Here is a 15,361-nt window from a genome sequence, read left to right as displayed (position 1 = left end):
AAAGATTAGACATCCTTACTAAAACTTTAGTAACGTAACTCAAGGTGTAAAAAAAATGCTATAAAATATCTTTCGTAAAAGTATGTTTTACAATATTGAAGAAAATATCAATAACAACAAAAAACTTCGCGATATTATATGTCCAACTATTATCGTTATATCACAATAATCACTTTTTTAAATGTTGTAAAAATGACCACCCGTGTGAAAACGGGACGGGCCGCTAGTACAATATATACATATAGCCCGCGTCCCCCCCCCCGTCCACGCTGGATCGTCAGGCGCGGGCAATATTTCCTTCATCGAGTTTGGGCTTTAGCGAGCGACGCTCGTATTACATCGCTGTCATATTTTAAGGAGACCGATGGTCGGGACGTGAGGGGCTCCGGATTTGGAGTGAATCCTCTAGCGCTATACATCATAGCGTCCCCGTCTCGCCTCACTCTGTGAACTGCCGGGAGATGGTGGCTGCGTTTATTGACTGACTTTAAAGCTAACGTCCCCGTCGAATATTAAAAGGATTTTGTGAATATTTTTTTGCAAACAGTATGTTAACTTGTACCTGAAGTTATTCTCAGATTATTTTGTTTGTTCGAACGCTGTCTTGCTTCTTTGGTTTGCTTTATATATATATATATTTTTTTATGATTATATTATCTTTCCTAAATACACTATGTTTCTATACCAACATACAGTCCTTTCGCCCACAGTGTCTATAGATACGCTATTGCATACATGAAATATTTAGCAAGATAAGAAAAATAACATGGTTCCTTCTCACGCCAGCACCAATGAAGACCTGTCTCTCGATATATTTGTCACTTGTCTAGGATCTTAATCATTATAATCTTTTGGTGACAATTTGATTTTATAAATCAAATCTGCCCAGTAGTGACATTTTAATCAAGCTAGTATCACTGTTACTGTAGTAAAGGTTTGCTTTTAGTTCCAAGCAACAAAAGAATAGACCAATAGCTAGCAAGCCGTCCTACAGAAGCGTCGCCTCCGCGCGCCACGGCGCTCGCATTCACTGCTGGACTTTTACAGTTCTTATTGCCTCTTTTATGTTCCCACTTTAATAAAGATCGAGCTCGGGTTGATTTTAAAAATTCCTTTAACATTTTCTTGGATTAAACCCGTGAATTAACGCTCCCGACAATTAGTTATACGATATGAACTAGTAATTTAAAATGAGCGCTGTTAGATTTAATGATGAAATCTTTACTCTTTGGATAAATTAACATGTTTAATTGTATTTATAAGATGTAAATCTAAGTTTAAAGCCTAAAGATATAGCCTCCATAACGACGATGGACTTTACTTTCATGGACAAAATATTCCTTTATATTAGCAAATTCACCAGAGGGAGACAAAAGTCGTTTGCTTGGACACCTCTGTCCCATTCGTGTTTCTACCGTGAAGCAGTTGCGTTTGCATGGCTGTGTTTCGGTTTGAAGGATGGGATATGGCGTGAATTTACTGGGTACAGAGGAATAACACCTGAATCCTCAGGACATGACAACGCATGGGGGGTATCATGGGCGAAACAGTATACTCTGTTATGTCTATGGTACTGCTCATGTCTATAAGCGACGGTTACCACTTCTCATCAAGTGTGCCGTCAGCTTGTTTGCTATTCTAAGTTGTATAAAAATATATATATACTTGCATAACATGTGTGCATTGTTGTATGCAATTTTAAGGGTTTTATTATATATAACCGAAGGAATTAACTAAATTCACTTCGGTCGTACCGAAGTGAATTTAGTTAATTCCAAACTTTGGCGTCGTTTGCACATATTTTAAATATACTATGTAGTGTATGTGTATTATTTACTTGCAAAATTTTTTCATCGAACTTAAATTGTCAGGATTATCAGAACACCAAGGAATGTCTATGATCCAACTTAAAAGTATGGGGAGACGAAACTAACATAAAGTGATATTGTATTCTTTCTGGAAACTACCAATGTTAGTACCTATGTAGTATTAGATGTAATTGGTAGGGTTAAATTGAAACCCAGTAACAGTATTCACGAAACTAAACAACACCCCATAAGAATCGAAATCGAAGTCCTTAAAGTTAATTTCATACTAATTTTTTTAATTACTTGATAAAATTTGTATGAAATTTAAAAAAATGAGATTGTGTTGTTTCTTGTGGAACGTCGTAAAGTTATATAAATCAATTTTACTTAGTATATTTAGAATATAATATAAAATATTTGTATGAATTAGTTGCACCGACAAGAGGAAACTCTTAAATGAAAAGATAAAATATTTATTACCAGAAAATACATTAATATTATATATAAGAAGTGACTCATTTCAGGCAAAAGGAATTGGCTCAGCTGATGCTGCGAGTGTCCCAGTGCAATGTGTGCAGCTGCACAGCGCTGGTTTACAGCCACTCCCATTTATCCAATACCCAATACAACTTACTTTGTATCTGGTATCGCTAACATAACATTGAATACACCCAAATAAACATGCCTGTCATCAAAAAGTTTTCTCCTAAAACAATCTCGTTTCTCCCACTACACCATCATAGCAGCAACACATAACAATACACTTACAGAAAACATCAAATAAATATTTTATAGTTACAACAACGGCAATAAATATTTGCGCGGGAAGTTTGACGTGCGTGGAGTTGGCCGTCATGCCGAAACTTGCCACTCGGCTTGTCGCTACATTGTTGTTAGTTATTGTCGGAACATTCTACTGAATTGTTGCAAATAGTTCGCGAACTCGGTACAGGTGGTCGCAACTTTGCCCTTTGTCGGCGCTGTAATGAATCCGTGAACACTGCCCGTGACCGTTTCGTAACGTATTCGTATAATAGCGACTTGAAATTTATCCCATTTAAGTTTACAGTTCGCTTCGCGATAGTTTTCAGTTCGTAAATGGAGATTTCGGATTTAGTGTTTAAACGTTGTGGTGGAATGCTATTCCCAGTGTGTTGTGGCGTGCGGCTCCGAGTCGAAAGTTAGACCCGGACAAGTTTTAATTTAACTATCTGTACGTTAAAGTGGTGTTATATTTGTGTACAGTTAACGATAAACCTGCATTATATTTATACATCAACATCTTAAATTTCAACTAATCGTCGTTCTCTGCTAAACAATCTTCTTTCATCGAATCCATAACGTTTTTGAAGTCCACCTAATTGCAACACGCTTTGCTATGTGGATTTTTACACGATCAGTGCTACTTTATAATTGCTAACAGCTGCACCAATATCATCATTTCGATCACACAATGATACTCTTAGAAACCTCAAGATCTATAGGTGTGTGCATGTATTCGTCAGAAACAGCTTCATACTTTGATGAGAGAAGACTACTCGACATATGAACTCCTTTTCTGGAATCTATCTCATTACATTCATTAATGCTGAATTAACGTTTATTTCATTCAGTACATATGTTTATATAACTATGTTTAAAGTGTGAGTGGGATATAGCAGTAAAATTATAATATACGAAGATTTTGCATCTTAGTCCTCAGGAATGAGGACATATGACATGTACTACGAGCACTACATTGTATTCTGTGATGCCAGGTCGAGCCTTGATAATTTCATCATTTTTTATCAGAAAGGTTTTTGTTTACCAGACGGTTTATCATCATTCTATGTTACGCAAAAAAAAACTACAATGCGAAAACAATAACCATTGATGTTAAGGAATTATCACCAAAGAGTGTAGAAAAGGGATTGTTAATAATGGGGACTTGCAGCTGCATTGATAGCAATATGCACTGTCAGGTAGACCTCCATATAGTTCCTCCTGGAAACCATCATGATGAATTCTTGTAGCATTCATAATGGTAAGCTAATTGACCAGCTTTCATGCACACATATCATCCCTCACTGGTGTCTTGCCAGCTTATACCACTAGCGAAGACGGGGTTACTGTCTACTGCTAAACATAGGAATCCCTCTATTGAGAGATTTTACCCATAGTTACCACGCTTGGTAAGCGGGTTAGCAACCATAGTTAGGCTTTGATGATGTTTCATGAGGAACGCTGCTGCCCATTTCTCTACCATTAAGTTCCCATAGTCGCTTCTTACAACACCCAAGGAAAGAAAGAGGTGGCCAATTCTATGTCGGGATCACATGGCAATACCATTCTATAAATATCCCATAAATAACTGCTAAATTGTAGAAACCTAGTTTGTTAAATATATTATATTACGGGCGAGTTGGTCGTAAATTGAAAGTTATCAAACATTATTTCATAAAGTCAACTGGAATCGTTCTCAGAGCATAAATCTCATGAGTTTGAAGTAATGAAACTTTGCTACAAGGCTCTCGTACCACATAAACTTTTCTTGTTCTTCAAACATCCAAACAGTTGTAAACGGCTTTGAGCGATATAAATTCGTAGAATATACGATTGGGATCTCCTGCGACCCTTAATCTGAAGTCCCGACAAATCCTGCAAAGTTTTGGTACAACGCTACATTGCGAAGTTCCGTCATTGGTGTATCAATAGGATATTTCCATTTCAAATAACCTCCGAACATACGGATAGGTAGGAAACTTTGTCCTGTCCTGGATCGTGAATACGGGACTTGACGAACTGTGGAGTGTCCACTTGGTAAGGCCAACTTTCTGATGGAGTAATGGCAGACGTTAAGATCAAATGTGAATTGAATTTGGAAGTAAAGGTTTGCTTCCAAATTCAATTCACGTTCGTTGGTTTGATCACATTAAACTTTGCTTTATAGATTTCTAATTTTTGGTTTTGAAATCAAAAGCAAGCTATTTGTACTTTAAAAGATCAACATATAAAAAATGGTCTAAACTCGAATAACTACAATTATAAGTCTCAGAAAACTGTGACATATAGCTTTTTAATCATACTTATAATTTGACGTAAATACATGAGAGATATTTAAGAAAGAATAATACTAGGAATTTGTCAAGACCAATAGATGCCAAAACAATAAATTTCAGAAATTTCATCTGTCAGTCAGTCTGTGTGAATGTTTTTGTTTTTTTTTTTTTATACAACTTAGAATGGCAAACAAGCTGACGGTCCACCTGATGGAAAGTGATAACCGTCGCCTATAGACATGAGCAGTACCATGGATATAACAGAATATACTGTTTCGCCTATGATACCCCCCATGCGTTGGCATTCCTGAGGACTCAGGTGTTATTCCTCTGTACCCAGTAAATTCACGCCATATCCCAACCTTCAAACCGAAACACAGCCATGCAAACACAACTGCTTCACGGTTGAAACACGAATGGGACAGAGGTGCCCAAGCAATCGACTTTTGTGTACAATAAAGTATAAATAAATTATACATATAGTCTTTCAGATAAAATTATGAAGTACCGCATTCGTTATTTACTGTTCATCCCTCAATTTGACAATGCTACTCGCATTAAGTCCGCCTTTTGTATCATATTTTCATTTAATTAACAAAGTTATTTAAATAAATAAATAAATAAAAGAATATTCCATATTGGTTTATAAATGACGAAGTTTTAAGGTAACAAACAAAATGCAACCGACTTGAAAGCCTTCTCCATTTCTGAAGTCGATTGAAAAACTAATAAAAATTTTACACTTGAAACGTGGGAGTGAACCATATTAATAGCAAAAAAGAATTATAAAAATCAGTTTCATCATATTAGCTATTAACTAGCCACTACTGAATATAGGCCTCCCCCCATTAGGTAGATTTTGCCAGTAGTTGCCACGCTTGGCAGGCAAGTTGCCAACCTAGCCACAGTTGAGGCTTTGGTGATGTTTTAAGAGGGACGCTGTTGCCCATTCCTAAACCGTCAAGTTCCCTCAGGTGCCTATTACGACACCCACAGCAATAGAAGGATTGGCCTATTCTATGCCGATGAAATGAAATTTGCTAAAGTAATAAAACACCGAAATAAATCAAACCAACTGAGAAACTGCTGTTGAAAAGCGCTTAAAAATAAAAGTAAATACTTACCATACTAGAAATAATAGAAGCCGTTAAAGAAAACAGGGGAGAGTCCATCAAGAAACTCCATCCGTCTCACAAAGCGATCACAACAAAGTTCCACGAGGTCTTTGTTCGTACGCCATTTGTCCGAAACTTGCTAAATTTGAATTTAAAATTCTCAAAGTTGTCTCTCCATTCGAGTGTTAATTATTTGGATGATTCACGACACCTGACGTCTGTCTATAGCCATGATTAACATTCTCACATAAATTAAACGTCGCCAAGAATTTCATTATTTATAAATAATGCTAATAATAATTCATCTACTGAATACTTAAGTCGCGTATCAATCTTCAGTGTGAGAACTCGCTTGGGTTCTACGAATTAATGACAAAACTATGAATATTTCTTTTTTATAATATGTATGTATATATCATAAAATACTTACAGATAAGTTCCATAGAAATTTTATCAAAATTCGTTTTGTAGTTTAGTTTTTATTAATTTTTTTTTATTCAACTTATAATAGCACGTACAATTTCTGTAACGAGTCCCACAATCTTGATATATTTCACGACCATCCCAAGTCATTCAAGAGTAAAGTTCTAAAAGTTCTCTCGTAATACTGCCATAATTTTTCCACAACCAATAATTTTAATTCTGTGTGCACTGTTCTAATAATTTTATTAATTGTATATTTTAAGTATTCTTATGTTTCTTACTTGTATGTTTTTTTTTTATTGTTTTGTTTGTGTCAGTTTTGTTAATATGTAATCGATGACTTAAGAAAATGTTGTGTACATCTGTAGTTGGTGTAAATGCAAGATGCAAGTCCTGTGTATCAATTAAAATTAATGTCATGTCAAAAAAAAAATTAATAGCATACAAACTGACAGCCCACTTGATTGAAAGTGGTAACCGTCGCCTATACTATAAATGAATGAACGAATAAATGAATATATTGCTAAAAATACGGTACAATAAGGCGACATAGTAATATTACAAGAGTTGGTTTCACACGTTTTCCATTACTGATATGATAACAACAGTCTTTATAAAGTTATAACAATATGGCAAACAAGCTGACGGCCCACCTGATGGAAAGTGGTCACCGTCGCCTATAGACATGAGCAGTATCATGGACATAACAGAGTATACTGTTTCGCCCATGATACCCCCATGTGTTGCCATTCCTGAGAACTCAGATGTTATTCCTCTGTACCCTGTAAATTCACGCCATATCCCACCCTTCAAACCGAAACACAGCTGAAGATAACAAGTTCATGATAATTCCGTTTAAACGTTTACCTCAGTTTAAATAAATTATTACTAACATAAACTTACTCTACTCATTAGAAGATAGGAGTAGTTGTGTTTAAACGATAAACTAAAAAGCTATAGATACTATCTGTAGTTAATATAACTTTGCGAGCAACGTCGTGCAATTCAAATGAAATAAGGTAGTACGATTATTTACTAAACATTTCTGTATTATAAGGCTCGATCTATACTATAGTTCTGGTCTCTGTTCACTCTCGATGGCTGTTCATAGCACCATGAACTTTATGGAATATTCTTTACATGTTTGATCTATGATGTCCATAATGCTGACCAAGTCTTTATGTGAACCGTTCGTTCAGTTGGGCCGTCAGCTTATATGTCGATATATAGGCGATTTAGCATCATGCGTTTTTTCAAGACAGTTTCTTCCACGCATCACCACGCTTTGGAATAAAATAGCAGTGGTATTTCCGAACCGATACGAATCGTAATCTTTTATAAAAGAGCATTTTCCTTTTTAGTTACTCCGATGTTACTTGTGCTTATGGGTGGCGGTTGTCACTTACCACCAGGTGAGTCGCATGCTCGTTTAACTTATAAAAAAAAAAGTAAAAAACTAAATACAATCGTGCAATGGTAATGGCGCGACGTAATTATGGTTTGTATTGTATAATAATGCATCTTGTGCCTAAATAAAAAAAACATCGCCATCATATCAGGCTTTAACTGTCCACTGCTGAACATAAGCCTCCCACTTGGGAGGTTTTATAGTAGTTGCTACCCTTGGCAGCCTTGCTACCTTTGGAAATATTTTAAGAGAAACACTGCTGCCCATCCCTCGCCCTTCCTTAGTCGCCTCTTACGACACCCACGGAAAAAAACACCCTATTCTATGCTATTAATAATAAATATATGATATTTTATATGATATTTATGCGAAAGAAGTCACGAGCAGATATTAGTAACACCTTTTGCCCAACCAAAATCTCGAACCGTTGAAATCCCTAGATAATAATCAATAAGGTTTAAAATCAAGCTTCCAAATTTAATTCAGATTAATGGTCGTATGCTTTGGATGTAGGATTATCAATAATGGAACGAGATGGCGGATTCCACCAGGTCTCATTAGCGATGGAATCTTTAATAACGGAGACAGCCGATCGGTAGCTGCAATAATAGGGAATTGGCGGGATAATGGCTGACACCGGCGACCTGCTGGAATGTCTCCAAATTAAGCTGTTTGAGTGCTTAGTAATGCGATATTAGTCGCTTTACTGTAGCGTTGTATGATTTATTGACTTGTCGTAAACATGTCAGTTGGAAATTGGCGGCCATTATTATAATTACATTAATAACATAATTAACATGTGTTTTGAATTTATAGAATTGTCAGTAGTAAATAACAATATTGCCGTTTAGATGCCGGCATAAAATACGCCACCCCTTCCTTTCCCGTAGGTGACGTAAGAGATAACTAAAGAAGTTTAATGATCCAAGTTTGGGCAACAGCGTCTCTCAGAGATTTAATAGCCCCATTGCTAGCAATACACCCTCTATCAGGTCGACCTCCACGCGGTTCCCCCTGGAAACCATAGTGGTTAATTCTTTTTCAATTGGTTACTACGGGCCAACCGACCGGCTTTCATCCTCACCTGTCACCCCTCACTTGTGTCCCACCAGTGTATACCATTCCATTATCATCTATTAAAAAAAATAGCGTCCGTCTTAAAACATCACCAAAGTCTAACTGCGGTTGAAATCTGCCTGCCAAACGTGGCAACTACTGGCAAAACATCCTAATAGAGGGAAGTCTACGATCAGCAATGGACAGTTGGCGGCTGACATGAACATGATGAATATAATATTATCATCAAACCAGATTTTCATATTTTGATGTTAATTTTTAAACGTGAAATTACTGGGTACAGAGGAATAACACCTGAGTCCTCAGGAATGGCAACGCATGGGCGGTATCATGGGCGAAACAGTATACTCTGTTATGTCCATGGTACTGCTCATGTGTATAGGCGACGGTTACCACTTTCCATCAGGTGGGCCATCAGCTTGTTTGCCATTCTAAGTTATAAAAAAAAACTAATAATAGAATAGAACAGACAGAGAATATAAGAGGAAGCCTTGATTAGCCTGTTACCTTTTATAAATGTGAAAGCGAGGTTGTTTGTTACCTTATAGCGTGTTAACAGCTTTACCAATCATTATGGAAATTGGTATACATACATGGGGGATGGAAAAGGATATAGACTCTTGTTTATCTCATTCAATAAACATACCCCGGTCACGTGGACGTGTAAATGTGTGTGTATGTATACATATATACGAAATATTGTACATATACACAAAACAAAGCGTACACAAATATAACAGCTTTGACAAACATATATAAGAGTGAATATATAAAAAATAAATAATAAATGTAATTTTTCTAACGAAGCATTACAACAGTGGATCAGTCAAGGCGTCAATTTTTCGGTCCTAGCACAATCGTCAGATTTGATGACGTAGCCAACAACGTGATTCAAGGAAAAATATATATATGTATATATATATATTGAATCTATGAACGGTGAACCGTAAAATGAAGGACAGGAAAACCGAAGAAAATCGAAGGCAATTACGATTAAGATATTGTTTATTTTTCCTCATTCGTGCTTATTAACGTAATGGGAGATTTCTGTAATCACTTTGTAACTTCACCTTAAGCCTTATTGCTTAGGGGTGATTGAAAAATTACTTCATCCTAAAGAAGATATTACTATTTCGTGGAAAGAAAATAAAAAATCGATTTCAAAAAGAAATAATGTTGTAACAAATAATTAATTTTTTTCCTTTCTTTTTTTTTTTTATATATATATATATATATATATATATATATATATATATATATATATATATATATATATATATATATATATATATATATATATATATATATATATATATATATATATTATCAGTTCGGAAATATTGCTGCTAGAAGTTGTATACTCATTTCAAGAGGGACCAAAAACTTTATCCCATGGACACAACTCTTGTTCACTCACTTTTATAATTACATATATATACATTAATAATATTAGTAAGATAAGTAATTAGGGTTAGTAACATTAAGAATTAAAAACTTTGACACATTTTTTTTCAAATTGGCTTTGGCAGAAGTTAATAGGTTATGATATAGGGAAAGACCCAAGGTTGCCGAAGACAGAGAACACACATAACCTGAAAACTGTCTGATTAAAAAAATCTAAGGAATTCGGAATGTGTTTCGGGTTCCTTTTAAGATGACAGTGGATAAGGGTACAGAGGAATAACACCTGAGTCTTCAGGAATGGCAACGCATGGAGGGTATCAAGGGCGAAACAGTATATTCTGTTATGTCCATAGTACTGCTCATGTCTATAGGCGACGATTACCACTTTCCATCAGGTGGGCTATTCTAAGTAGTATAAAAAAAAAGCTTTTACCTTGAAGTGAACAAGGCCAATCTACCTTTCTCTTTATAAATACATCTACACTCGTATTCTATAGTCTCACCTTCGGCGGCGCGGTGGCGTGAGCGCCATCGTACACGTACAAGTGATCATTGCAGTCCAGCTGCAGGAGGTCGAAGTGCAGCATGAACCGCTGCAGGATGCTGTGTGTTTGAAACGTCACCGTGCAATCCAAGTTGCGCTCGTTGCGGGACCACAACACGCCCCCGTCCAGCTTCCTGTACTGCCGCTGCAGGAAGTGGTCCTTGCATAGCGAATCCATATAATCTGCAAAGAAAATGTGCTGTTAATCATAATGATCAGGTTGCAGCAGAACTTTTTGTTAACTACAAGGTTCATAAACCAGCACCAACTGTTGCGTGCAATTTTCGAATAACTTTAATCGAAATGTTTCAATAAGTATATATGTATATATATATATATATATATATATATATATATATATATATATATATAATAATGAGTAGGGATAATATTTATATTATTATACCATATGTGTCACACCTCCCATATTTAGAACTAACAAAATTTTTCATTGTGCCTCCCACCAAATTGTTTATAATTACTCCTCTCCATCCAAAGGTTGGCTGGAAGAGATCGCTCTTAGCGATAAGGTCGCCCATTGTTTTCTCATTATGATTATTTCTTGTAATTATTTATATTTATAGTAAGTTTACTAGCCTATTGTGATGAATAAGGCTAACGAGCCTGCCTTTTCATTCTCATCTGACATCTCTTACTGGTATCCTGCCAGTGTATATGTAAAGCAGATAGAGTTACCATTCCATTACCATCCATTAAAAAAAAAAACATATAAATAATTATTTCTGCATATTTTTTTTTTATTATTAAACTAAGACTTGAAACGTTGGTATATATGTATGTGCAAGAACAACAAAGAATAAGAAAATAGAAGGGAAAACAAAAGAAAGTCGGGAAAAACACAAAAACATCGGTATTTCAACAAGGAACAACTATTAGAAATTGCGAAACATGCCACATTCTTTTAAACCTTTATCGGCGTCCCCATATCTATTTTTTTCCACAGAACTATTTCCTCTCTTCGACAAGTATTATCGAATTAAAACTCTATCGCTGGTTACGTAAAGATCAATATGACTTCGACGATTGATCAACAGATAAGAGGGATTTATCTGATCTGTAAGACGCTTTCTGCCACTACACGTTTCCGTCCATTCGCGTGTCAGCATTGTGACCGAGATATTGAGACAACGCTGGTGCGTTGCCTCCGGGCAGTATCCATGTGAGTCTATTATATTTTAGTTTAACTTACACATTACTAGCTGTATCCCTCGGCTTTGTGCGTGAAGTATTTTAAAACATAATCCTTCTGGATGCCAAATTTAAATCGAATTCTTTAAACGGTTCAATTGTGATTATTTTATGTTGTTGTGTCAACTGTTAATTGTCCAATGCTGAACATAATTTCCCTCGAAAGGGGGGAAGGAGGTTGCCAGTAGTTGCCACGCTTGGCAGGTGGATTGGCAACCACAGTTTAGCTTTTAATGATGTTTAAAGTGAGACGCTGCTACCCTTCCCTCCACCATATCATCTACGAGAAAGGAAGGGGTGGCCTATTCTGTCTCGGGACCTACAAGGCTACAACTTAAAATATTAAGTCTTAATAGGGACATAGATACCAAAACAATTTTTTTTTTTGGAAATTTGTCTGCTTGCTTGTTTGTTTGTATATTTATTCGGTATCAGGCAAAAACTACTGTACCAAATTGGACACGGTTTCCGTGTTAGTGTTCCTGAAAGTCTAACTTAAAAATTGATTTAAGTTTTGAATGCTTCTAAATCTAAATATTTGTCCTTAAAAATAAGAATGTATACTAATACTAATTCTTATTAATATTATATGTTTGTTTATTACGTTATAGCTCCTTAACAACTCAACCAGTCATTATGAAATTTGATATACACACACTATATGGGATGAAGAAGGATATAGATTTTTCATCCCGGTCAGTAAACATATCCCGGTCACGCAGATGAAGCCGTGATTAAAAGCTAGTATAAAATAAATTATTACAACATAACACTTTATTCGAATTAATTTTAGGGCCTCCTGGGGCTTGACGCCCGCGCTGATAATCATCGTGCTTCTAAGCAGTGCATCACCAGCACCGGTGCCTCGCTTATCGTCACGGGTGACTGGCATCACCACCGGACTGGAGGTGCCGCTCGATCTGATGGTCGGCACAGGTGTTGGAACCGGTTCTATTCAGCTGGTCATTAATGTACGTACAGACAGTAATGGGAATATTGAAGTTTATACAAATTGACAGTATAATGTAATAATACATAATAATAAGATAATTGACAAGAAAATGCAAAAATTTTACTTAACATAAATGCTAGACTTCATTTATGTAACAGAGAAAAGATATGACAATTTGGAATGAGAAACTGATAAGTTGATGTAAACCGTAAAAAAAATTACTGATAAATTGATATAGGCAACATTAAAGGAAATAATACGATGACAAATAAAAAATAACTATACCAGTGATTTAGAAATAGGTGTAATTACAGAAAAAGCTAAAAAACTAGTTTAAAATGCAACAATAGGTCCTGAATAGACAGCTATTCATGACGCAAGACGATGTGAAATCCTAATGAACAATTTGGGATCTTCTGAAAAGGACGCCTAAATCCTAAGCAATCCAAGCATGGCAAATAAAACGTAAACGGTTTACAAAACGGAAAACAATCCAAAATGTAAATGGGGTGAGCCTGTCAAATTACTGGCAGCGAGCACGGCGGCGTCTCACGTCACCCGCACTTCACATAGATACGAGTTATCGTCAGTATAAAGACGTCGAGATAAAATGAAAATGCCTTGCGGAACTGGAGCGATACCGCCGTGAGAAGAGCACACACACACACTTCAAATGTAATACGCCACCGGAGAGAGCTACGAGATATTTGAATTATTGATATTGAGCTCATTTGAAATGGGATTGATTAATGAAGATAATATATTTTGGCATGATGAAATTGTATTTACATTTGTCGATGGATATGAAGGAAGAAATTGCAGAATTAATAATCCCACTGGGAGAATTTAATTCAATTTTCTATATACATTTTTTAGAGATATAGAACAATTTGGATTAGAAATATGAAGAGATGTATTAACGTAAACTAGACTGCATGTCAGAATAGAAATAGAAAGAAGTGAAACCGTCACTTGCATCCGTTGGAAAAAGTCGTGAACTTTATACCATTTGTAAATGCATACAATGAAACTGACTAAATCGTTAATGTACAATGCGTCATATAAACAAAATTGCTGGACCAATTTTGAATTTTATTGGTTGAAAAAATTTAGTAATTGGACCAAGATATGAGATACTTTTAAACTGTCTCATTGAAGCACAGTTAGATAGTTAGTTAAATAGAGAAAGAAGATGTCATGAAAAGCTAAGTGATAATATTTCATACAATATTCATACAATGAATATAGTCATGGCTGTTATTATCATTATAAAATTAATGCAGGAATAAAATTTGCAAGAAAGTAAACAGAGACTACCATCTTGTTCATAAAAACATTAATCTCTCATAAACCTATTATAGCTATTGAACTGTTTTGTTTCTTTCGTTTTCGCTTATTTCTCAATTTGATAGAAAGTGACAAAATAATTATAATAGTTAGATTATTATAGGTTTATAGAAGAGTTTAGTTTTTAATAATATAGTAGTTAGATGAAGTTTATTCGAATTATGTATGTATCGATATTAGTATGTTGTCGAATCAGTTTTTTTTTTTTTTTTGTTAATTATTGAGTATTTTGATACTCTTTAAATTTAGACTAAAATTTGACAACTTTTCTAAATCGAGTACATTCTCAAATAATAATAAAGTTATTCGAGTATTTGATCAGACTACTGTAATGGAATCATGTATCAGAATTCTCAGAGTATATAGAGAGCACTCGAGAATCTGAGTACTCATTAGGTATTCGATCCAATACTCGAATCAACTTGACTCGACTCGTCACCAGTCGACATAAATGTAATAACATCCTAGCACTACGGTGAGGACGCCCGTGTGTATAGTATATTACGACAATACATAATGTCAAATGTCTCACGAGTGTATTGTCTATGGTATAAGATTTTTGTATTATTTTTTATTAAATAATTTTATTTCTAACATTTGTTTCAATAATACCAGATAATCATATGGATAGATAGATTTTCTTTATTGTTTCCTCCAAAAGATTACAATAGTAAACTTATTATAGATATAAACAATTACAAGAAATGATCGTATTGAGAAAACAATGGGCGACCTTATCGCTAAAAGCGATCACTTCCAGGTAACTTTTGGATGGAGAAGAGTAATTATAAACAGTTTGATCGGAGGCACATTACAAATATATATAGTCTGCATTACCAGACTGTCTCATGTGAATGAGTTCAGAGAACTCGCCGAGAGTACTAGATCATTATTAGTAATTAAGTATTGACATATTTATTAGGTACACCTACTAACAAAAATGGATCCAAGTTGTTTAAAATAAATTAAATGAAATAAAAATACATATTAACAACAGAGGGAGACTTTGTACAAAAATCGTTTGCTTGGCCACCTC

The 15,361-nt window shown here is 35.2% G+C and overlaps 2 protein-coding genes across 3 annotated transcripts in view; one reads left to right on the top strand and one right to left on the bottom strand.

The window, feature by feature from the left end:
• LOC116412781 (uncharacterized) overlaps positions 1–15,361 on the bottom strand; it is an 83,659-nt gene that overhangs the window by 16,085 nt on the left and 52,213 nt on the right. For both annotated transcript variants that reach the window (XM_052900793.1, XM_052900794.1), the window contains exon 2: positions 10,777–11,000. In XM_052900793.1, the coding sequence (XP_052756753.1) occupies positions 10,777–11,000 (224 nt within the window). The remainder of the gene's footprint in view (positions 1–10,776; positions 11,001–15,361) is intronic.
• LOC128202018 (uncharacterized) lies at positions 11,683–14,919 on the top strand. The gene is made up of 2 exons (XM_052900799.1): positions 11,683–11,997; positions 12,820–14,919. The coding sequence occupies exons 1-2, from the start codon at positions 11,849–11,851 to the stop codon at positions 13,040–13,042; spliced, it is 372 nt and encodes a 123-aa protein (XP_052756759.1). The 5' UTR covers positions 11,683–11,848; the 3' UTR covers positions 13,043–14,919.

Source organism: Galleria mellonella, unplaced genomic scaffold (assembly GCF_026898425.1).
Source record: "Galleria mellonella isolate WM207_F2 unplaced genomic scaffold, CSIRO_AGI_GalMel_v1 utg654, whole genome shotgun sequence".
Classification (NCBI taxonomy): Eukaryota; Metazoa; Arthropoda; class Insecta; order Lepidoptera; family Pyralidae; genus Galleria; species Galleria mellonella.
Note: the sequence above shows the minus strand (reverse complement) of the source record. Positions and strands in the feature narration are given on the sequence as shown.

Bases quoted from the DNA above. Each gene is read 5' to 3' on its own strand.
- LOC128202018 (XM_052900799.1), top strand. From the start codon at position 11,849: ATGACTTCGACGATTGATCAACAGATAAGAGGGATTTATCTGATCTGT. The intron at 11,998-12,819 runs GTGAGTCTATTA...AATTAATTTTAG, and splicing joins TGCCTCCGGGCAGTATCCAT to GGCCTCCTGGGGCTTGACGC.